Raw genomic sequence first — 23,083 nt, forward strand, 5'->3', positions numbered from 1 at the left:
TAGAAAATGAGAAATTGGACGAGAGAGATAAATGGAAAGACCAAGCGAGTACAAGAGAGTGAGAGAGAGAGGGATGGCATACTTGGATAGGGTTTGGCCTTTTGAGGAGGACGATGGATTTTGGGAAGCTTCTCGATAATTTTTTTAAAAATATATGAATGGATAGATAAAACTATTTTGAAAGCATAGATTACAAAACACATTAGTTTGGGACATGTGTCACCCTAAGAAGTAGATGTTGTCATTTTAGTTGGTATAACAAAGCAAGGATCCAAGAAAAAGCCAAGCAATTGTGAATGCTCCATGAAAGACAACTTTTTTTTAATCGAATAGGATCTTTATCAATGTACAACTACTTTATCAATGTACACCAATTTAAAGTGCACTTAGTTATTTGACTTATAATTTCTTCCCTAATTTCGTATTTGAGAATTAAGGTGTGTTTTCATTGTACACCCATTAAAAATAAAAAATATAAATAGAAATTTTAGATCTAAAAATAAGAGTAGTAATAAATGTACGTGTTGACACATAAACAATTTGTATGTGGCTGACATGGCAAAGGCCTGCCATAGATTTTTTCTCCGGGATACACAATGAAAAAGATCTACGATTCTAAGCCCTTGCCACGCCAGTCACGTACAAATTGCGTATGTGTATGCGAGTCGTTTTATCATTAAACAATAAATAATATGCACTCTTATAACTAATTATCAATCAATAACCCTAAGGTTCTATGTTGCTAAGTTAGTTAAAGTTGATGACTGTTGGGACTTTTCAAGCATCAATCATGAGTTGAGGCTTTCCACAAACAAACAATAAAGATGTGAGGAAAAGTTTTAATTTTTTAGAGATCAATACTTGAATTCTAGGGAATGGTACATTATTCTTCGGGAATCCCTAACATCCCAATGGTCATATATGTTGATAGAGATCCTTGATCGTGGTTTGAGACTAACAATTTCGATGGATGTTAATACCATGACTTGGGTGGACGTGGATCCCTTGTAATACTTTTTTACTTGAAGTCCCTTATAGTAAATTTTTGAGAATCGAGAAATGGTCATTTTGAAAACAAAAAACACTTTAGACCTCTAGTTTCACATTATAGTTCAGATTTGTAAAAAAAATTCAAAACAACCGTTTTTCAACCATTGATAATGGTTTCATTACTGTGTTTTTTTTTAATGACATGGATGTCTGAACTTACATTTGACTAGGGGGATTGGAAGAGCCAAGACTAGAGTCAAGGCATATGGATCCCTCCCTCAGGCATGTGTAATGCCTACACATCACACACACCAAGTAAGTGAGGATACACCCTCGCAGGTGGCCTCAAGAAAATACTCTGTTCATACTGGGTATCAAACTCACAACTTATGGACTTTCATCGCTTGTTGGATCCAAAATTTCCATTGAGACACCCCCTCAAGATTGTTACTGTGTAGTTGATGTGGCGATATCTCCACTTTCCAAAATCACTACATAAAATTTTAAGAAAAAAAAAAAAATACTACACGTATCTGCTCCCAACCTGAGTTCAAAACTTGCCTTCACCTACTAAATAGTGGTAACTAATAAGGCTTGTTTAAGTTCACATGCACTTAACATTCTTGTGTTTGATTGGACTTTTCATATGCTAAATTTACTGGTTGGATTCAAGTACTTTTTTATTTTTGGAGAACTCATAGCCTGCCACATCTTTGATAAAAAAGCCCATCTAAAAATTCATTCGATACAATGGTAAAATATCACTGATTTCTAGAGTGGGTCCACAGGATAAAAACAATGGAAACAATAAGCCACATATATAGCAAAGAAGGTGTTGAGTTGGGTAGGATTGGCAACGGATCGGTTCAGTATTGGATCAGTACCCCTCCAATATCAATCCATTTTTTTTAAACATGTACTCGATCCAATCTGAACGGATTAATAAATATGTGAATCGAATCTGAACTGTTTTATTTCATCCTTAATCTGAAATCAATCTGAATACATGCCTTATTTTCAAATGATCAATGTTCAAAAAATTTAAAATATCTAAAATCACATAAATTTTTAAAAAATATACTTTCCAACAACTAATATAAAGGGAAATCAAAAAACTAAAACGTTTTATCTTTATGTGTTTATATGAAATTAAAAATAATAAATAAATTATTAAAATATGTACGGATCAGATTGGAGTAGATCCAAATCCGATCCAAAAATATAGTTTATATACATATATATATATGGGTCCCGTTCAGCAACAAACATTTTGGCAAAACATTTTTCAAAACATGGGTTAGAGGTTTTGGAATGGGCTGATTTTTAGTGAGGATGATCTCTATGGTGAGGATGATCTCTATGGTGAGGAGATCATCCTCACCAAAAATCAGCCCATTCCAAAACTTCTAGCCCCAGTTTACAAGTTAAAAAATCGTGGACCGTCCATTTTTTGTAAATCATTTTTTATAGGGTTAGAAGTTTTGGAATGGGCTGATTTTTGGTGATGATGATCTCCTCACCGTAGAGATCATCCTCACCAAAAATCAGCCCATTCCAAAACTTCTAACCCAAGTTTTGAAAAATGTTTTGCCAAAATGTTTGTCAAAATGTTTGGTGCTGAACATTTCCCTATATATAGGGAGCGGTTCAGCGGCCCTAAACTTAAACAAGTTTTGTGCCAAGTTTTTATGATCGTGCGATCATAACAGATCCAACGGTTCGACGGCTATTTTATGGTTTTAAAAGAAAAATCCGTTTAATTAAAATCGGCTCCCTCAAATTTCAGTTTTTTTTTTTAATTTTAAATCCCTAAACATTAAACCAACCCCTCTTCTCTTCTTCTCTTCGAAGGCTCCTGTAACCTAAACCCATCTTCTCTATAGCTCTCTCTCTCTCGCTCTCAAGATCTGGTTTGAACGAGTTCCTAAAGTAGCACCCTTAGAGAAGGATTCAATAATATATTTCTCGAGGAACCCACTCTGCCATCACTATTGATCAAGTTTTTTGATCTCGAACCAACCTCAGATCATCCAAAGGAGGGAGACAACAATGATACTATAGCCTACCAGAGTCTTTATAATGGAACATCTTTCACCTTTTAATGGAATCAGTATGATGCCGCAGCTTTGAAAACTTGATGGTGAGTTCGTTGTAACATGGAAGGTAAGATGTAGGGAAAATTTTGACATCTTTAAACAAATATAAAATCAAAAATAAAAAAACAAAGAAAAGAAGATAGGCTCAAGTGTGGGCAAAACATGCCAACTTTTCTAGTGCAGAATGAAGATTTCCCTTAATCAAATGTGGACCCATAGGTTTGGAACAAAAATGAAAGCTAGGTGGCTCAAAATTGATGATTTCCATTGATTGAAAGTGGGTCCATAGGATCAAGGTTTTTGGTTCTAAATATTTTGAGTTATTTTTTATTTTTTTGTTGCTCTGCAGACTGCAATTTCTAATGTACATTGTTAGTCCCATAGAGCATTTGTGACTTCCAAGGTTTAGTTAGACCAAGGAGCTTGAGCTCTTTTATTTTTCCATATAATTTTACAAAGTTCCAAGATCATTGAACCAAGGGGAGCTTTTAGTTTATTTTCAAGGAACTCGTTCAAACCAGATCTTGAGAGAGAGAGAGAGAGAGAGAGGTCTTTCGAGCTGTAGAGAGAGAGAGAGGTCTTTCGAGCTGTAGAGAAGATGGGTTTAGGTTACAGGAGCCTTCGAAGAGAAGAAGAGAAGAGGGGTTTGTTTAATGTTTAGGGATTTAAAACAAAAAAAATTGAAATTTGAGGGAACCGGTTTTAATTAAACGGATTTTTCTTTTAAAACCGTAAAACAACCGCCGAATCGTTGGATCTGTTATGATCGCACGATCATAAAAACTTGGCACAAAACTTGTTTAACTTTAGGGCCGCTAAACCGCTCCCATATATATATATATATATATATATATATAGGGTCAGGTTCAAGGGCCGTCTGAGAAACCGTCTAAGAAAACTTTCGTTTTTCAAAATAAGGGTTAGAGGTTTTGGATTGAGCTGATTTTTTGCAAGGATGGTCACTATGATGAGAAGATCATCCTCACAAAAAATCAGCTCAATCAGAAACTTGTAAATCCATCAAAAGTGATTTACAATTAGTGATAAAAAGTGGTAAAAAATCGACGGTCCACATTCTAAATCACTTTTAACGGGGTTAGAAGTTTCAGATTGAGCTGATTTTTTTTTTGGATGATCTTCCCATCATAGAGATCATCCTCACAAAAAATCAGCTCAATCCAAAATTTCTAACCCATATTTTAAAATTTTATTTACCGTCGAAAGTTTTCTTAGACGGTTTCTCAGACGGCCCTTGAACCTGACCCATATATATATATATATATATATATATATGGGAGCGGTTCGGCAGCCCTAAAGTTTGCCAAGTGTGGTGCCAAACATTTTTTGTAAATCACTTTTGATGGGGTCAGAAGTTTTGGAATAGGCTGATTTTTTGTGAAGATGATCTCTACGGTGAAGAGATCATCCTCACAAAAAATCAGCTCATTTTGAAACTTCTAACGCTAGTTTATAAGTTGAAGAATCGTGGACCGTCCAATTTTTGTAAATTACTTTTCATAGGGTTAGAAGTTTTGGAATTGGTTGATTTTTGGTGAGGATGATCACCTCATCATAGAGATCATCCTCACAAAAAATCAGCTCATTCCAAAGCTTCTAACCCATATTTTGAAAAATGTTTGGCACCAAACTTGGCAAACTTTAGGGCTGCTGAACCGTCCCCTATATATATAATATATATATATATATATATATATATATATATATATATATATATATATAGGGGGGGGCGTTCAATGGCCAACTTTTTAGCAAACTTTTTGGCAAAACATGAGTTAGAGGTTTTGGAATGGGCTGATTTTTGGTGAGGAGATCATCATCACCAAAAATCAGCCCATTCCAAAACTTCTAACCCCATCAAAAACAGTTTACAAAAAATGGACGGTCCACAATTTTTCAGCTGGTAAACATGGGTTAGAAGTTTTGGAATGGGCTGATTTTTGGCGAGGATGATCTACTCACCGTAGAGATCATCCTCACCAAAAATCAGCCAATTCCAAAACCTCTAACCCATGTTTTGAAAAATGTTTTGCCAAAAAGTTTGCCCTTGAACGCTACCCATATATATATATTTGGCAATCAAGAGAGTATCCCATCAACACTCTCAAGTAAGCGTGACAAACTAATCTCTCTTGGGGGCCTCGCACGACCAATCACGCACGAGTTTAAGGGAACGAACCCAAACCCATTTAAGTGCCACACAAGGTGGTGGGCAGGGGACTCGAAGGTAAAACTTTGGGAGCACACCCAGGTCTAGGGTAGGGTACCATTACTCAGTTATTTATGAGATCAACTCCCAAGATATAAACCCTAGCCGACAATGTTAATTGTCCTAAAACCCAGGGGTAATTTGGTCTTTCCATTTGAATCCTACGGGTACCATCAGCCATATCTCCCTTGCTTTCTCAATAAAACCCTGAAAAAGTTTAAGCAACAAACAGAGATTGGAAATTTTCGACTTGCAGAACAATCTATGATGGCTAGCAGAAAACTGGTTCGAGATTTCGTTCTCTCCAAGCAACTCAAGTTTCTTCAACTTCAATCGAAACAGGTTTGCCCTCAAAACCATGTTTTGCTATAAAATCTCATGTTCTCTACTCGATTTCTCTCCCTTTCTGCGTGTTTTTTGAGCAGTATGGATTACTTAGAGACTCTTAGAGTACCAATTTTACATTTTTGATTTATGGGTATCTTAGTCCCCCACATCCCTAAAGTAATAATCCAAAAAAAAGGTGTCTTTTTTTTTTTTAATATCGAAAAAGCGTTTGTGGTGCGTTTGTAACAGTTTTTTTGATTGGGTTTCTTTGTTTTAGGGTCCAAATATACGATTACGTCTTCTTTCGGCAAATGGGTTATCGGGTTCTCGGCCATTCAGCGTCTTCAATGAGTTCTCCAAGCAAGTGAAGGGAGAAGCCAAGAGGTTTGTCAAATTTTTTTACCGATTTTACTTCCTTTCAATTTAGGTCTTCTACAAGGTAGTTTTTTTTCCCTCTCTCTGTCTCTGTCTCTCTGTGTTTTTTGTTTTTATTTTTATTTGTGTCTGTGTTGTTGTTGTTGTTTTACATTTTTTTTTTTTGTTGTTGGGGGGGAGGGAGGCAAGAATCTCATATGCTAAAACTCTTTTAACTTATGAAGTTGTGTGATTGAATACTTCTTTTGTTGGTTTGGGGATTTTAGCCCTTTATAGAGCATACTTTTTTTTTCTTTTTCTCGGTTGGATAACATGGAATTCGTGTTTGGGTTTGAAGAATGACGTTGAGCTCATATTGTTTTAGTTTAATTTGTTAAGTTATTTGATTCATACCTTTAGTTTTATTGATTTTGAGATATCAGCCATTTATTGATCATAAATAATTTATTTTGCAAGGTTGGATACTATTGATTAATGTGTAGCTTCAAAGGATGACTTAGATCTTATAATTGCTCTATTTTAACTTGTTAATTTGTTTGGTCGAATCCCTTTGTTTGAGAATTTTTGTTATTTATGGTGCGGAAGTATCCTTTTGCTTGGTTGGATTGTTTGGGTTGTCTTATTGTCCTGTGTTGTCTGAATCTGATGATGTTAATTGTTCGGTTTTATTTATTTTTCTAATTCAGGATAAGAATTTATGAATGGGTTAATTCTCTATTGGTTATATCTGGTTGGCCTGTATGCAAGTAGTTTGATTCCCCAACGTTCTCATATGAATGAGTTGAAATTGGAAAATTGAATAAAGTCTTTCAGAAACGGAAGCATCAGATTGTTGAGTATAAAAACATGCTGCCAATATGGATCATAGATTTAAATTTCTATTTTACGCTAGGTTCTGATCGAAATATAAACGTGAGTTTTGGATGAAATTTTAAATTATGATGAAGTTTTTGACAAACATTGGAAATGACAATGAAACTTTATGTAAGGATGTCATTGATGAAAACCAACCCTTATCTGTTTCTTTTGCGATCTCCCTAAAAGTAAGAGGAACTTTATAAAGTAGAAAGGCTTGACTATTTCCCTTCTAGTATTGAATTGGGGGCTGGAATTTGAGGTTCTTTATGTTCACCATGATATGGACTGGATACTTGATGACATATTCACTGAAGGAGCAGTAGCTGCCCAAACATCCCATTTGTTGATAGTTTGTATTATCCAGGTATTGGGGTAGGGCATTTTTTTTTTCTATCTAACAATTTTTGTTTTTTGATAGTTAGAACTTAAGCTTAAGAAACTAAATTAGAGTGCTAGTAGCCTAGTATCAATTGAGTGTTGTGAATTTGGATACATGGTCTATCTAAGAGGTGGCCCTCTTCCTTTGGATGGTATGAACTAAAAGAGCCACTAGAGATCAGAGAACTACTAGCTGGATATATAAGTTAGCTGATTCTATTTGACTGACATGAAACCTACACCTTGTACACACGGGGGTGGATAAAGAAAATCATTTCTTCAAATATTTCTTAATTTAGACGTCTTTCTTGTTATACCATTTTATGGTAAGTCCCATATTTTTACCTTTTTTGTAGGTCATATATATATGGTTTTGCATTTTTAATCTTTCTTTAGTTTCATTACGAGTAGTCATTTTTTGTTTCATATTATCACTTATTCATTGTTTGTATTTTTCTTCCCCCTCCCCCCGGTTTGTGTGCAGTAATCCAGATTTCCAACAGTCTATCAAGGAGCTGAAAGAGAAAGCAGGGGAGCTTAAAGGAGTGAAAGAAGAACTGAAAGTTAGGTACATTAGGAAATACTTCCCTTATACTTCCACAATTTCACTTTTCTAGGTTATAGGTTGAGACATACTGTTGTATGTCAAGTCTGGCAGACACTTCAAAGGAGACCCTGAGATGGTGAACTCGCAAATGCAGAACGAAGCAGACAACGGAGCAGCTGTACAAGCACGTGGATGGTGTGTGGACGGATGCTGAAGTTACGGCTAAGAAGGTTAGACTCAAGGCTCCCTGATATGGTGGAAAGCTTTGTACTATTTTTGTCTCATATTTACCAATACGTCACATTTCCTTGAACCAAATGTAATGTTTCCATCTTTTTTCTTACTTATTGTAAAGTAGTATTAGTTGATGCAGAGGGAATTACCACAAATTAGAATTATGAAAAGAGATGTTGGAGTCCAAGGACTTTAGAATAAGTAGAACCAAGACCAAGTATGTGAAGCGTAAATTTAGTATCGACAACTAGTAGTGGGAATTTCTAGTGAAAATTGATGATCTAGAAATACACCAAAGCGATCTTTTTTTGTTATCTCACGTTTATTAGATATAAGGATGAAGAGATCGAGAAGATGTTCCCCATAGAATAAAAGTTGGATGGTCAAAGTGGATGTGCGCTTCTAGGGTGATGTGACAAGAGCATACCAATCAAAATTAAAAGGAAAATTTCATCGCTTAGTTGTTTTGACACATTGCAAAGCAACTTTGAGGTCATGGGTTCAAGTCCAGTTTTCCCATAAAAAAGAAATTACAATGAAAATTTTATAAGACAATAATTAGACCAGCTATGCTTTATGGAATTGAATGTTGGGTGGTCAAGAAGCATCGTGTTTATAAATTGAGTGTATTAGAGATGAGGGTGTTGAGATGGATGCGTGGAGAAACTAGGAAAGATAAAGTTAGAAATGGACTCATTCGGAAAAATGTAGGAGTAGATCCAATAGACGATAAACTAAGAGAAAGTCAACTGAGATGGTTTCGGAATGTTAGTCAAAAGTGGATTACAGCTCAAAAGGGCAATAGAACAACCCAAAAGAAAGTGAATGGAGATGGTGAAAGCAGATAGAAACTTATTTTCGATACGAAAATACTGTTTTTTTGGACAGAGTGGAATGGAGTAACAAGATTTGTTTGACTGATTCCAAATCTTTATGGTTTGGTTTTGGAGTAGCTTTTTCTTTCACAAATCTTGTTATGCTTCATTTGTGCCTTCATACCCAGGGCTGTTGATAATTATTGTAACTTGTCTACTGTGTTTTGTGGTGTTGTTACTTGCTTGCATATGTATGTAACTTTGAAAGAAAAGAGCTTGGATGGGGTGAAGTTTTGATGTTTGGTGGATTATCATTTATCTTACGCTCTTGTAGATTTTGTGAAATAGCTTAATTCCTTGGAAGAAGTATATTCTTTTTCATTTTTTCAAAGTACTTCCTTTTTCCTGATTGTTTGCAGCTCAAGTAGTAGTAGATCAGGATACTAAAGTAAATTCTGAAATTATGTACACATTGTCATGTTTGGATTTTGGAGTCCCCTCCTCCTCCTCTTGATGTCTCACATATGTCGAAGAAGCAATGACAGGGCATGACTATTAATTCATGAGGTTTTTAACGGCTAAAATGCCCTTTTTCAGTAATTTGACTATTTATTCATCATTCCATTCATTTTTTTATTTTTTTATAGGTTTCATCCAATGTGAAGGAGAAGATAACGGCTGCAACCGAGGAGGTAACTGTGTGCTACTGTTGCATGTTTGAAGCCTACTATGGCTTGCTATTAAATTTGACTTTGTTGACAATGAAACTTTTTCCCTGTGATCATGTGATTTAGGTCAAAGAGACACTTGGACTTGGAAAGCAAGACACATCAAGATCCACCAACAATTCTGCTAACTTTGGCACTGATGTAAATGGCGGGGGCAATACCGCATCTAGAGAAGAATCCCAGGATTTCAAGTCTAGTAAAGCTGAAGAAACATTATTTGGTCGGTTCAGGTCAAGCGTCTCTTCTGCTTCTCCTAAGGTTTCCTTGGCCTTTCAAAAATTGAAGGATGCAAAGGTCATTGACCTAGCGAAGAAGGGCTATGACATAGTGAAAGATGAGTTGAGTAGCAACAACCCAAGTAAGAGGAGGAAGATGCAATATGCAAATTCCTCATCAACAGGGGAAAGAAGTACGAAAACTGACATTGTTATTGTACCTAAAAAGCAGACACGCTGGGGTAAGAAGTGGGAAGAATTAAAAAATAAGGTTAGTTTTCCTTGGTTCGAATTCATTTAATTGGAATAGCATGGAAACAGGTCTTTCATCTTGTTTGACAGGTAGTGCGTCACTTGAAACTGATTTGTTTCGTATATTCCAGATGCAAGGGCATCCTATATTCAAGCGTGTAAGTGGTATCAGTGAACCTGTTGTAACAAAGGGTCAAGAGGTATGGTTTGCTTTATTCATTTAGCCAATATATTTTTCCAGCTTGAAGGTTTAAATGCTGCATCATAGACATTTTATAGTAATATAAAGGTTTTCCATATTGTCAGGTTATTCCGATTATGGCCAATTTTGGGTACACTGACATTTTTTTAAATAGGTCTCATTGGCATGCTGATTAGAAAAATATTTTTCCTTGATCTTGTTTATTTGGATTTTTCTACCTTTTGTACTTCATGTCTAATATTTATACTATTAATATTTCTTCTCCCGATACCGTGTAACCATATGGAGGTGTCACCTTATTGGGATCCCAAGGTTGCTGCTTGACCCTTTTAGTGGACATATTGCTCATCCATTTATCTTGTTCAAGGTACATTTTTACTAATTGTCTTCTGGTTTGGAACTTGGTAGTTAGCAGAAGACATGCGAGAAAGATGGGAGACCAGTGATCACCCCGTTGTTCACAAAATCCAAGAGTATGTTGCTTAACCCACCTCCTTGTTATTGCTTTTGTGGTACATATATACATTGATGTAATGTATGTACACATAACAAAAGTGTTCCGTGACAAACTAGCACATTCGCCCATGTGGTTGTCTTTGAATATAGTTGGTCCGATATTGCTATTAGTCCTCATCAACTCATTGTTCTTTGACAGTATCAATGAGAGTGTTTTTGGAGAAACAGCTTCTGCACTATCTTTCAAGGAAATACGTCGCCGAGACCCGTGAGTTACTGTGTTTGTGGCTCCTCATTTCTTATTTTTTGTGATTTTATCTTTAATAAGCTTCTTATTCGGGTCCATGACATTTGGCATGGCGAAGCTCTTTTTCTTTACCTGAGTTTGTAGCTGAAGTTCAGGAAATGATCAGGCCAACGCTTAACGCATACCTCAAAGTAAGTTAATGCAGTAAATGTTTGTTCTCTTGTAAGTTGCAATTTCTTTGTGTGATGCATAATATTTGCAATCTTGACTGTAATTGGAATTTTCAATTTGAGACCCAATTGAGAATTGTGTCATTCCTTGTGCAGGGTGATGCGGAAACATTGAAGAAGACTTGTAGCCCTGAAGTTATTGAACGATGTAAAGCTGAACATAAAGCTTATGAAAGCCAGGGCATCTTCTTTGATAACAAGGTATGGCATCCAATCTGCTAGGCCAGATCTTTTGTTTTGTTGGGGTTTAACCATTCCTTGTTTGTAATTGACAAGGTGGTATAACGTACTTAATTATCTCTAAAAAAAAAATGTTAATTACCTAATTTCATTGAGAAGTAGAAAAATTGGAAGAAGAAAAGCCAAATGTACACTAAACGTAATCAGAGTAGCACGTGGGGGAATACTGCATTCAATAGTCCTACAATGTATGTTAATTAGAATTGAAATGGAGTACTATTAGATAAGGAATATTTGGCATACATAATAGTAGAAACCCCATTTTGTATTCATCTAACTTGCCAATTAGTCGTCTTTGAGATGATGCGTCTCCAGAGTCATTTCTGGTTCCTAGACCAGAAAACTAGATGGTGACTTTATTCTTATCTCAATGCCTTCTAAAAAGGACCCAAACCCCTGGATGTGTCCCACTGAGGGGAGGATCTGATTCAGACTCGTTATATGCATGTTTCTGCGTATGGATTAGCTGTTATAGTAGGTGAGCAAGTATTTTTTCTTTTATGGGTAAGTTGGACTTAAACCTACGACCTCAAAGTTGTTTTGCACAAACATGCATATGGATTAGCTATTATAGTATGTGAGCGATTTTTTTATTTTTATGGGTGAGTTGGACTTAAACCTATGACCTCGGTTGTTTTGCAATGTGTCAAACCAACTGAGCTATGGGTCTAAGCTCGTGGGGATTTTGGATGCTGTGAACTTGGCCCTTTCTAACCCTTGGAGATCTTTCTCTTGCCATATTCTTGGGTTCTTGTTTTGACTTCCTTCTGCTCTTTATGTGGAACTATGGTACCAGTTCGTCAGCTTCCCCTTTCAATCAGGATATCCGACGAGAAAGAAAGTTTATTAGTACTTTACTTTTTACCCATGTTTTTTTTCTTTTTCTATATTGCAATATAAAGGTACACATGAATAAGAACATTGTACCAATACTTCTTTACATTCTTTAATGTATCTGCGCTTATGACAATGCAATGCGTTGGCAATGTTATAATATAGTTAATATATTTATTGATGAATAGATGTACTCGGGTTAAATGTAATTTATGTAGAGAATTTGTTGCAACAAATGCTTGATGTTTTTTGGTAAATTCTGTAACCACTGCTATATTTATTCTACTTTAAAAGGAAGGTATATAAATTTGTGATAATGATGGCATAGGGTTTGCTCGTTGTCGTGAGAGTCCTTTTTTGTTTTGTTTTGTTGTTGTTTGTCTTTCCTTGTCTTGTTTCTTTTTTGTTTTGGGTTGGTCCTCTCGATCCCCCTCGCCTTCTCTTATCTTAATAAAATTATTTTTATCGATAAAAAAAAAAACAATGGCATATGATAGGTGTTATCTTCTTGATTTTTATCCTTTTTGGTGTTTTAATGGCTGATGGAAGGATGCACACATTGGAATTTATGATTTCTGGTTTGCAAAAGGTGCAAACCAAGAAGTAGAATTGATGTGACGTGTCGCTGTTACTAACCCTGTTTGCTAATTATGCCTTGGGCAGATTCTACACATTTCTGAGTTGGAAGTCAGAGAGACCAAACTCATGGGAACCACTCCCATAATTATTGTTGCTGTAAGCATTCCTTGTATCTATGTTATTGTAAACATGTTTGGAATGGTATTGCTGATGAAGCTCGTCCCTTGTTGACTGTTACAGTTCCAAACTCAGCAAGTCTACTGTGTACGTGATAGACATGGTTCAATAACAGAAGGCGGCAAGGTAAACTCTGAGTTTAAATCTATCACTGAAAACAATATGCCTATATGCATAAATAATTATACTTGTGTTAAACTGCGATTTTAGTGTTTAAATTTTAGAAACATGATTGAACGTTGTCTCACCAATCAAAATGAAAAAAATATTGCTTTTCGGAAGCTACTTCGGCATTTTAATTGAAAGCTCAAAACTCAAGTGATGGTACCATTCTCATTCATTACCAAACAAAATGAAAATTTATGTTCACAACCATCCCCACTATTATCATCATCAAAGCCTTATCCTAAAAACTTGATGTCAGCCAAACAAATCTTATTCTTCCATTCAAGTCTGTTCAAAGCCACACCTTCTATTACTGGAAGTGTGTCATATCCATGTTCACTTTCTTAATCCGTGTTCTTTTGGGCCTTGTAATTGGCCTTCATTAAACATTGCCAAACCATCTCAATCGATTTTATCTTTGTTGCAAAAATATTGACCATGATTCTGATTAATAAGCTGGAGACTATTACAAGTGTCTACTCACGTATGATCATCAAACCCACCATTTCATGGGGCTAGTTGGCGTTTAGGAATAAAGATCTACTTGATTGCATAATCTTAACTGTCAGTTTATGAAAATAATTTAGTGAACAGCTAATTGTACCTATTGAAGGGTTCCCATGATTTATTCAGGTTGATTTTTGAACTTAGAAAGGTCCAAGGTTGGATCCGTGGAATGATTGAACATTCCTCCACCAAAAATAGACTGGAGTTATGTTCCATTTGTGCACTGACTCAAATTTCTGTCTTTATCAGTAATATGAAAGATGCCATATGAGAATTGCGGGTTTTCCTTGAGGAGTCAATCCTCATGTTATTGTATTACATATGAGACCACTGGACAAATGTTATTCCTCCCTTCAATTCTGTTTAGAGCCATGCCTTCTGTTATTGCAAATTCATATTCAATCCCACTTCTTCAATCCATGTTCTTTTGTTCCTCCATGCCATTCTGTCTAATGTCCTGTCATTGCACGTGTTCATATCCGGTCCCACTACCCCAATCCATATTCTTTTGGGTTTTTTCTCTTCCTCTTCTAGAACCTTCAACTTACATGTCCAACGTGACCAAGCCATCGCAAATGTCTCTTAATTTGTATATTTGTGTTAAAAATGTGTATATGTTCACTTTTCTTATGCAACGAACACATTCCATGACCAAAGAACTTCCATGTTGGATACTCTAGTTTTGGATATGTGGTGACAAATTTTAGAATAGAACCTACTATACTGTCCTATAAAACACTTATGCTTAGAACTGAGGTAGCATTTATTATAATAGTTTGACATTTAACTTATCCGAGATTCATGGTTATTTTCAGGATACAATCCACACTGTATACTATGCCTGGGCTATGCAGCAAATGGATGCTGAAGAGCTTGGAGAAGGTGCTTTCTACCCATTATGGAGGTTAAGAGAAATGCAGCAACTCGGTATTCAGGCCCTTATCTAGTTGGCCCAACTCATCTTCTCAAGCAAGCTCTATTGTTGTCTTCTCTGGGTTTTGATTTTTTACTGCCAGGGAAACACAAATTGTTACTGTGTTGCCAATTTGTTTTTGCTGAGTAAGTAAAATAATTGTCTTTTTTTTTGGTCCACCATGTTTATTTCAATGCATGAAAAATTTATTTATTTGTATCCTAGTTTGCATTCTATTTGAATTATATTATACCCAACCTACCCTTAGATGATGCTTCTAAAGGTAAGAATTGATTGGCTTTTACCCAAAATATTAAGTGTTAGACTAACAATAATTTTCAATTAGGCATAGATGGTGATTACGATGTCTCAAAATACGTATTAAGATGGAATTTAAATATATAAATAAATAAAACTACTAAGTAGAGACATAGTTTTGGGGTTGTTATTGGAAGCATGGATACAGTTTTGCATTATTATATGTGATTAGCATTAAACTTATTATTAGATTAATTTAGAGAGAAATAATTGTAACTAGAGTTAGTTATTTGTGTCTGCACTATTTTGTGAGTTTCAAAGTTATCAAACATTGCCTCTCGATTGCTTGGCAATTGGTATTCTGATTTATTTGGAGAACTTTTGGGGATTACATTTTCAAACAGGAACAATGCCTGCTCCTTGACCTTGTCTTTTCATGTAGACTAAGGAAAATTTACTTTAAAACCCTTAGCATCATCATTGTGATGATGGTGGTGAGGACTTCATTTTTGTGGATATTTGAGATATCTCATCATATTTTTGTAAGTTAGTGATATGCCCCTAGACCTTGGTCTTCTATCATAAACGTGGAAATTGACTTGCAATATTTAATTTTTCTTACCATGAATATGATGTATTAATAATGCCTCTTGGGAGCGAAAAATAGAAGATGACGGTGGTGATGATTGGGAGACACTGTTCCTGAAATTGAATCGATAAACCACTTCTGGTTTCATTAATTTGAGAATTGGAATTGGAACTAATAAGAACCAAAATTGATAAAATTTAATGATTCTAGTTCAGATTCCTTTAAGAGACTCAGTCGTTACTACCCCCATCACTCTTCAGTATTTCATTTAATTAGCTCATAAACAAAATTCATTTAATTCTATTTAAGATTGGATTTTGCAGGATTTCTATTGCCACACCAACTTTTATCGGTAGTACATCATTGTGCATTGCGCACCAAATAATGAATAAGACAACTTTTATTTTTATTTTATTTTTTAAGTTTTAGTGATTTTACAGAAAATCAATCAGATAGAAGCCCTAGTTTTTAGCTAAAATGCTTTTTTGAGACCCACATGAATGTTCTTATTGATGGGTTATATGTGAGCTAATAAGCCATTTAATGTTGGCTGTTTTACCAAAAAAATGCAATGAAAATTGAAAAATTCCCAAAACAGTAAGGCTTCAATTTTTTCCCCTAAACTTAAATATGTGGAACAAATTTACTGTTTAATAAATGAAGAAATCTGATTTTATTGAAACTTCTTGGATGAATATTGCATGAACCCTAGTAAGCTATTTATGGAGATTACATCAACCAAGATATAAAAACTAATCTAATATAGAAATAATAATTATGTATCTACAATTCGAACAAAGATTTGCTGTTTTGAAAGTTATGTGCTAAGTTAATGAACCAATGGCATGATGCCATGTGTATTAAAGTTGCTAAAAATAAAGGAAAATGCTGGAATGACATAAACAGAAACACAAATGATGTGGTGGCGTGCACATAACTGTAGATGCATTTTTACTCGTATCTTACGGAAAAGCACCCACGGTAATGTGCACGACACCGCGTCATTGTGTCACCCCTATGTCACACAAATGATGTGGTGGCGTGCACATAACTATAGATGCTTTTTTACTCGTATCTCACGGAAAAACACCTACGGTAATGTGCACGATACCGTGTCATTGTGTCACCCCTATGTCTCCCTTTGTGCACCCCTGCAGACTCAAAAATAAATCTCATAAACTACTCTTAAATTTTCTCTTGATGACCAATCACTTTTCCTCATTTAATACACATGGCATCGTGCCATTGATTTATCAGCTTAGCACATAATTTTCGAAACAACAAAATTCAGTTTTTATAATTCCTAATGTAGAATATCTTAATAGATATTGCTAAATGTTTTATTCTTCATCACAACCTTAACCTTCCTATTACTATGAGATACATTATCAGTGATAGTATCTCGTACATCATGATATGATGCATCCTATTCTCTTATAATAAAACACATTTGAAAAAAAAAAACCATTTACAGGAAATAAAAACAGGAAAACATATATACACAGAAAATTTCTTTCCCATTTTAACCAAAATATTTAAATCACCAAAACAGTAATTTATCATTTTCAGAATTAAAATTAATATTCTACTGTTTTGGCTTGGGAATTTTTCTCTACATTTAGGGAATTTCCCTTTCAATGTTATTGTTTTGATTTTAAATAATTTGATCTAAAGTTGCCAACCACCGTTAAATTAAGAATCAGATAAAGAAAAGAAAGAACACGTACGATTTTCCACATCTCTACTACTAAACCAAACATGACACGTTACATTTTCTTTGCATGCAAACACGAACAAAGAGGTTACACATATTGCCAAGAGATCACACTGTCCTCATCTTTAAAGTTCATCCTTCATAGCCACACGCCCTTCCTATAGTGCAACATAAGCCATGCAAAGTGCAAAGTGGCTCACCAACCTCACCTTTCTCTCCCTATAAAACCCCACTCTCCTCTTCACATCAAACTCACAACCACAACACCACTCTACTACACACCGCATATATAATGGCTAAGTCTTCTTTGGTTGCTCTTCTTAGTGTTTGTGTGCTTGTTTTAGTCCATGGTAGTGTAGCTCGTTCGGGTCAGCAGCGGGCACCACAACCTCGATATCGAGACTCTAACGAGTGTCAGATTGATAGACTAAATGCTGTTGTACCCTCTAGGCGAATCGAGTCCGAGGGAGGTTTTATAGAGTTCTGGGACAACAACGAGAAGCAGTTTGTGTGCGCTGGTGTCTCTGCATGTCGCATTTCCATCAATCCGAAAGGCCTTCTCTTGCCCGAATTCGCCATTGGACCTAGGCTCTTCTACATTTCCGAAGGCTCGTCCAACTTCTACATTATTATTGTTCTCTTGTTACTATTTGGGTGTACCAAACCATGCCACACAGTTTTAAAACTTGTTAAGATGACTAGAAACTTGATTGAATTTCGAAATGACTTAAATGCCCTCAGCTTAAAACCCTAGTCAAAAACAAAAAATCTGACATCGTACCATTTAATTTTTTTTAACCTATTCAACTTCATCTTCTTGAACCTTACCTTAACCCGTTGTAGAAGAACTAAGATTTATCCTATTCCTATACAATAAGAATGATGTCTACCTAACACATTTTGGCAAGAGTTTAAAACACATTGAGCTCTTAATCAAGTTGTTTTCAATAACACATGCAGCCCAATGTGTTTAATCTCCAAGCAAAACGTGCCACATAGACACCGTATGCTGCTATTGGAATGGAACACCTCATAGAAAGTGTTATTGCGTACATGTTAAAAGACAAGGGCATTAAAGACAATCATCATTAACTTGTTAGACCTCGACCTCATCGAGGTCAAGGCTATTTCATTAGTTTGAAAACATGGGTATCTCAAATGTTCACCAAAACATTGAGGGTATGTTTAAATCATTCTTTTTCTTTTAAGACTTTTTTTTCCAGACCCAACAAACAAGGGAAAAAAACATTTTATTTTTTTGAGAAATTCCATTATATTAGAAAATTTTACCATTTGATAAAATGTTTTCTCTACAATCATACATTAAGAAAACATTAATGATTAAATATGGTTCATGTGCACAGGGAGTGGGTACACAAGTGAAATAATTCCAGGCTGCCCCGAAACATACCAATCATTCCAACAATCTTCAGAATCACAACAAAAAGGTCAGCAGCAGAGTCAGAGGGATCAGCATCAAAAGCTTCGTCGCATCCGAAAAGGCGACATCCTAGCCATACCACAAGGAGTGGCTCATTGGTGCTACAACGACGGCGACTCCCCTCTCGTCGCAGTTGCTATCATGGACACCAGAAACGATCTTAACCAACTTGATAGCAATCCTAGGGTCAGAATTCAATCAATCTTATTCTTTATTTTACCAAATTAATCATTCACAAAATATTTTCAATTCATGCATGAAAGATTAATTAATTAATTAATTATCAAAGTAGTGTTGAAAATATTTACCAATAATTAGAAAAAAAAAAAAAAAGAGGCTGATTTACCAAAACATGCACTGAAAATTGTGAAATTTTCATTTCATCGTACTATTTATTTTAATTCAAAAATTGTAAATTACCATTTTTGGAATTAAAACATTTTAATTTAGTATTTTATTAAACTGAAATTTTTAACAATATAATTTACCAATTTCGAGAATTATAATGAATAGTGTGCGGAAATGAGAATTTCACAATTTTTTTTTTCACCTTTTTGAAAGTTTTCACATTAAAAAAAATCAGTTAATTTTTATTAGTGCTTCTCATTCCTATGATTTAGCCTTTCGTTTTATATAAAGTTATCAAATAACCTTGTACTGTATAAAATTACAAAAATAACCCTCATCATTACTAGGGGTATCAGCTTCATTTCCACACCAAAAAAAAAAAAAAATGTCGATTAGAGAATTATTTACAAACCCAGTTAAGCCAGTAATTTCACCAAAATTCTCTACTGTTTTGGTAATTTTATTTTTTTGGTTTGTTGAAAACATTGGCAGTCATCATATAAGAGATATATTTGAAATGTGGTTAAAACTATTGTAGAAATTCTTCTTGGCGGGACACGCACGGCCAAGTCAACAGAAGAAAGGTAGTGAGGAGGGAAACAACTTGTTCGAAAACTTTGACCCTCAGATATTGGCCGAGGTTTGGCGCGTGAGCTCCGATGTAGTGAAGAAAGTTCAGAGCAAAGAAGACAATAGGGGCAATATTGTCATTGTAAAAGAAGGTCTTAAATTTGTTAGGCCACCAAGAAGAGAACAAGAACAAGAAGAAGAACAAGGGAGGGGCAATGGCATTGAGGAGAGCGTTTGCAACATGAGGCTTACGGAGAACATTGGGGACCCAAGCCGTGCGGATGTGTACTCCCCAAACGGTGGACGCCTAACCACTGTCGATAGCAACAAGCTCTCCATCCTCCGTTATCTAGGATTAAGCGCTGTTAAGGGCTTTCTCTACGAGGTAAGAAATTTAGTCTTTCCATTATAGTAAATTCCTCATAGTTTGATTTGTGTCCTATCATATATTAGACTTCTTAGGGATGAGGGTAGTTTGGTCTTTTAGATATTAAATGATTGAGTCGTGCTGGTGTGACCTCATTTTGCACTTTCTTAACGTCATCGTAGATGCTTTTCATTTTCGCCATATCTTGATTAAAAACATCTATGGTCTTGGTTTGGTTCATACAGACCTCCACATGGGGAAAGTGCAAAATGAGGTCAATCTTTGGGGTCACTTCAGCATTATTCTAAATGATTTTTAAACACTTTTATAGAACTAAAGAGAAAAGTATTATGGCATAAGTATTAAGATACCCTTATCTCTGTACTAAAAGGCATCAAAACTATGGATGATATGAAAAATAGTAGCACTTTGTATCATCTTGTTCATGAATAATGTCATTATCTCAGTATCTTAGTTTGAAAGAGGGAACATAAGAAAATGGTGAATCTTGTGTAAGAGTAATTAGTTACGATGAATTGTAATAAGGTATATTGTGATGCATCAAATCATAATAAAGATTAAAGATCTATTTGAATATATTTTTTTTCGTATTTTTGAAAATTGAAAAATTAAAAAAAAAAATTATTTCAATTAATTTTAACAAATTACTTTTAATATATAAGTAAAAAAGTCATAACCTTTAAAAAGGAAAAGGAAACTACTTTTTAATTTTAGAAAGCTACTTTCTTCCATAATCACTTTTTACTTTATTAGCGTGGTCTAAGATATGATTGTGAAGGTGTTCGGTATTATTATCCATGAACAAGGTTGATATGACTTGGGTGAGTCATCTCAGTCTCAACGATTTTCAAAAGCATAGATTTACATGATGAGGGTGAACCTACATTCATCGATGACAGGTGATTGAAAGAGTTTCACCATATTTAAAAGCGATTACTCATAATTTTATTAAGTTTTTAATCGAAAATCATCTCTAACTATTTGGATGAACAATGACATATATTATGTATTCTCATGAGACATTTTGTGCAGAATGCTATATTCTCACCTCACTTTAACCCGGACTCACACACCGTGATGTACGTTACAAGGGGAAGTGCTCAAGTTCAGATTGTTGGAAACCAAGACAGCCCAATCTTCGATGGGGAACTCTGTGAGGGTCAGATGTTGACCGTCCCACAGAATTTTGCAGTGGTGAAAAAGGCCGGATCCGATGGGTTCGAATGGGTAGCATTCAAGACCAACGACAACCCAACAATGAGCCCGCTTGCAGGAAAGAATTCGGTTATTGGATCATTGCCAGTAGCTGTGGTGATGAACGCATACCAGATACCGAGGGAGGAAGCAATGAAGTTGAAGAGGAACAGAAGAGATGAGCTGCTTGTACTTGGTCCAAGGTCTCAGTCTCAGGAGGGGAGGGCTTATGCTTAAATCTATCTACTAATAAATAGGCTTAGTTATGCTTATAAAATAAAGCTCTTAAGAGAGAGAGAGAGAGAGTGGTGGCTGAGCTTATGTATAATTATGCGGGTATCAAAAATGAAATAAATATTATGTTTTGATCAGTTTTTGGTTTACTACTATAGCCATATATGGTGGGTTTATATTTCTAACTCTTTAAATTGTCACCAATTCTACATATAATTTATGGAAAATATGTTGAAAATACAAATATTCGATCGGAGACGTGTGAAGTATCATGGTCTTTAAATCGATATTTGTAAACATATTTAGTTATTTACCATCTAAGCATTGCTTTCATGACCCCATCTATTTATATCTAAACAAGATCATCAATGATAATTGAATTTATTAGATTTCTCAAGACTTAGAAGCATACCTTGAGTGATCGATATTTTGAGGAGATAATCAAAGAATATCAATATATAAAGAATTGATCTAACCTCTCATATATGGTATTAGTTTACCTTATCTATTGCCTTCAATTGAACAGCAGAACTTTAGTGATGGAATTGCCTCCATTTATAGGGGCACTGCCATTCCTTTCTTTTTATAAGGAGAGAAGAGGGCCTAGAATTCTCTCGTAATTTGGTGAGTTGTAATCAACAATATTTGTTTAGTACATGTAAACTGTGATCAACAATAGTAGATTATTGGCAAAGTTGGTTATTGAATTCAATGAATTCATCATCATGTATTCTTGCGATAACATCAAAATAATAGAGGTTGGCTCTATTTGCACATATCTAAAATGCTCAACGTACCCACTTACTTGTTGTACTCAAGGGCGGAGCTATGTAGGGACAAGTGGGGGTTATATTCCCCACTGAACTTTTGAAAAAAAATTGTTTACCTCCTACATTTTGATAATTATTATTAGAGGTATCACATTTTTTTATAAGATTAGCCCCTAATTGGTCCCTACACTTCGATAGTTAGTAGAAATAATCGTTGTTTTTTCTTTTAGTTCAACTAGCCTTACTAAGTTAGTAAGGATTCCACTCTTAATTAAGGTCCTAGGGCTTACCTTGTCGCATCCAAAAAATGGATCCGATGCTTTAGGGTTGTAGAGGACAAAATTCTATGAACGTTGAAAACAAAAATTTCCAAGAAAAAAAGTTATTTTTCAATTAATTTTCAATTTGGGACTTAGGTGAAAGTTCAATTGCCGTCCATTTTCAAAACCTTGGATCAAGTCCAAAAGAAAAAAATTTATTTCTATTTTTTAGGATCCGAGTCTTTTCATAAGATCTAAATGGCTGTGGTGTTGGATTGCTAACGTGGTAATCCATTGGAGCAAAACAACCCTTAGTAAGGCTTAAAATCTTACTAAAGTGTTTTTTTTTTAAAATAAAATTTGACATGAAGACATCCACTGAATTAAACAAAAAAAAAAAAAAGGAAAAAGAAGAGTTCGACTAGCCTTACAAACTTAATATGATTTCAACTCTTATACTAAGGGCCATGGAACTCACCTTGTGGCATCCAAAAACATGATCCAAAATTCTATGAGCTTTGAAAAGAAAAAAAAATAAAAAAAAATGCTATTTTTCACTATTGAATTTTAATTTTAAATTTGAGAGTTTTGTGGAAGTTTTGTAGCCATAATATTTTCAAAACATTATCCAGGAGGATGTATAATTAACATCGGTATTCACTCTCTAGAAAAATATTGGTAATACCTTAGTGACCCAATCAACCGTTCACGCTCTCAAATCTTTC

At 35.0% G+C, this 23,083-nt stretch overlaps 2 protein-coding genes across 2 annotated transcripts; both read left to right on the top strand.

The window, feature by feature from the left end:
• Nucleotides 1–5,497: 5,497 nt before the first annotated feature.
• Nucleotides 5,498–14,859, top strand: TIM44-2 (translocase inner membrane subunit 44-2). Its single transcript, XM_086443609.1, has 14 exons — nucleotides 5,498–5,655; nucleotides 5,918–6,024; nucleotides 7,736–7,819; nucleotides 7,953–8,028; nucleotides 9,495–9,539; nucleotides 9,642–10,061; nucleotides 10,174–10,242; nucleotides 10,653–10,717; nucleotides 10,900–10,968; nucleotides 11,066–11,138; nucleotides 11,274–11,378; nucleotides 12,915–12,986; nucleotides 13,071–13,133; nucleotides 14,495–14,859. Exons 1-14 carry the CDS (start codon nucleotides 5,578–5,580, stop codon nucleotides 14,624–14,626), a joined length of 1,458 nt encoding a protein of 485 aa, XP_086299735.1. The 5' UTR covers nucleotides 5,498–5,577; the 3' UTR covers nucleotides 14,627–14,859.
• A 2,530-nt stretch (nucleotides 14,860–17,389) lies between these two features.
• LOC147402099 (11S globulin-like) lies at nucleotides 17,390–21,465 on the top strand. The gene is made up of 4 exons (XM_086443611.1): nucleotides 17,390–17,765; nucleotides 18,522–18,780; nucleotides 19,481–19,897; nucleotides 20,933–21,465. Exons 1-4 carry the CDS (start codon nucleotides 17,446–17,448, stop codon nucleotides 21,329–21,331), a joined length of 1,395 nt encoding a protein of 464 aa, XP_086299737.1. The 5' UTR covers nucleotides 17,390–17,445; the 3' UTR covers nucleotides 21,332–21,465.
• The last annotated feature ends 1,618 nt before the right edge of the window (nucleotides 21,466–23,083 follow it).

Source organism: Akebia trifoliata, chromosome 5 (genome assembly GCF_017979445.1).
Source record: "Akebia trifoliata isolate Shusen 1 chromosome 5, ASM1797944v1, whole genome shotgun sequence".
In the NCBI taxonomy this organism is placed as follows: domain Eukaryota; kingdom Viridiplantae; phylum Streptophyta; class Magnoliopsida; order Ranunculales; family Lardizabalaceae; genus Akebia; species Akebia trifoliata.

What these genes read in the sequence shown, in the direction of transcription:
- TIM44-2 (XM_086443609.1), top strand. Translation starts at nt 5,578, where the DNA reads ATGATGGCTAGCAGAAAACTGGTTCGAGATTTCGTTCTCTCCAAGCAA. An exon ending in TTCAACTTCAATCGAAACAG is followed by an intron (nt 5,656 to 5,917) that starts GTTTGCCCTCAA and finishes TCTTTGTTTTAG; the next exon opens with GGTCCAAATATACGATTACG. An exon ending in GTTGTTCACAAAATCCAAGA is followed by an intron (nt 10,718 to 10,899) that starts GTATGTTGCTTA and finishes GTTCTTTGACAG; the next exon opens with TATCAATGAGAGTGTTTTTG.
- LOC147402099 (XM_086443611.1), top strand. Translation starts at nt 17,446, where the DNA reads ATGGCTAAGTCTTCTTTGGTTGCTCTTCTTAGTGTTTGTGTGCTTGTT. An exon ending in TTCTACATTTCCGAAGGCTC is followed by an intron (nt 17,766 to 18,521) that starts GTCCAACTTCTA and finishes GTGCACAGGGAG; the next exon opens with TGGGTACACAAGTGAAATAA. An exon ending in AACTTGATAGCAATCCTAGG is followed by an intron (nt 18,781 to 19,480) that starts GTCAGAATTCAA and finishes AAACTATTGTAG; the next exon opens with AAATTCTTCTTGGCGGGACA.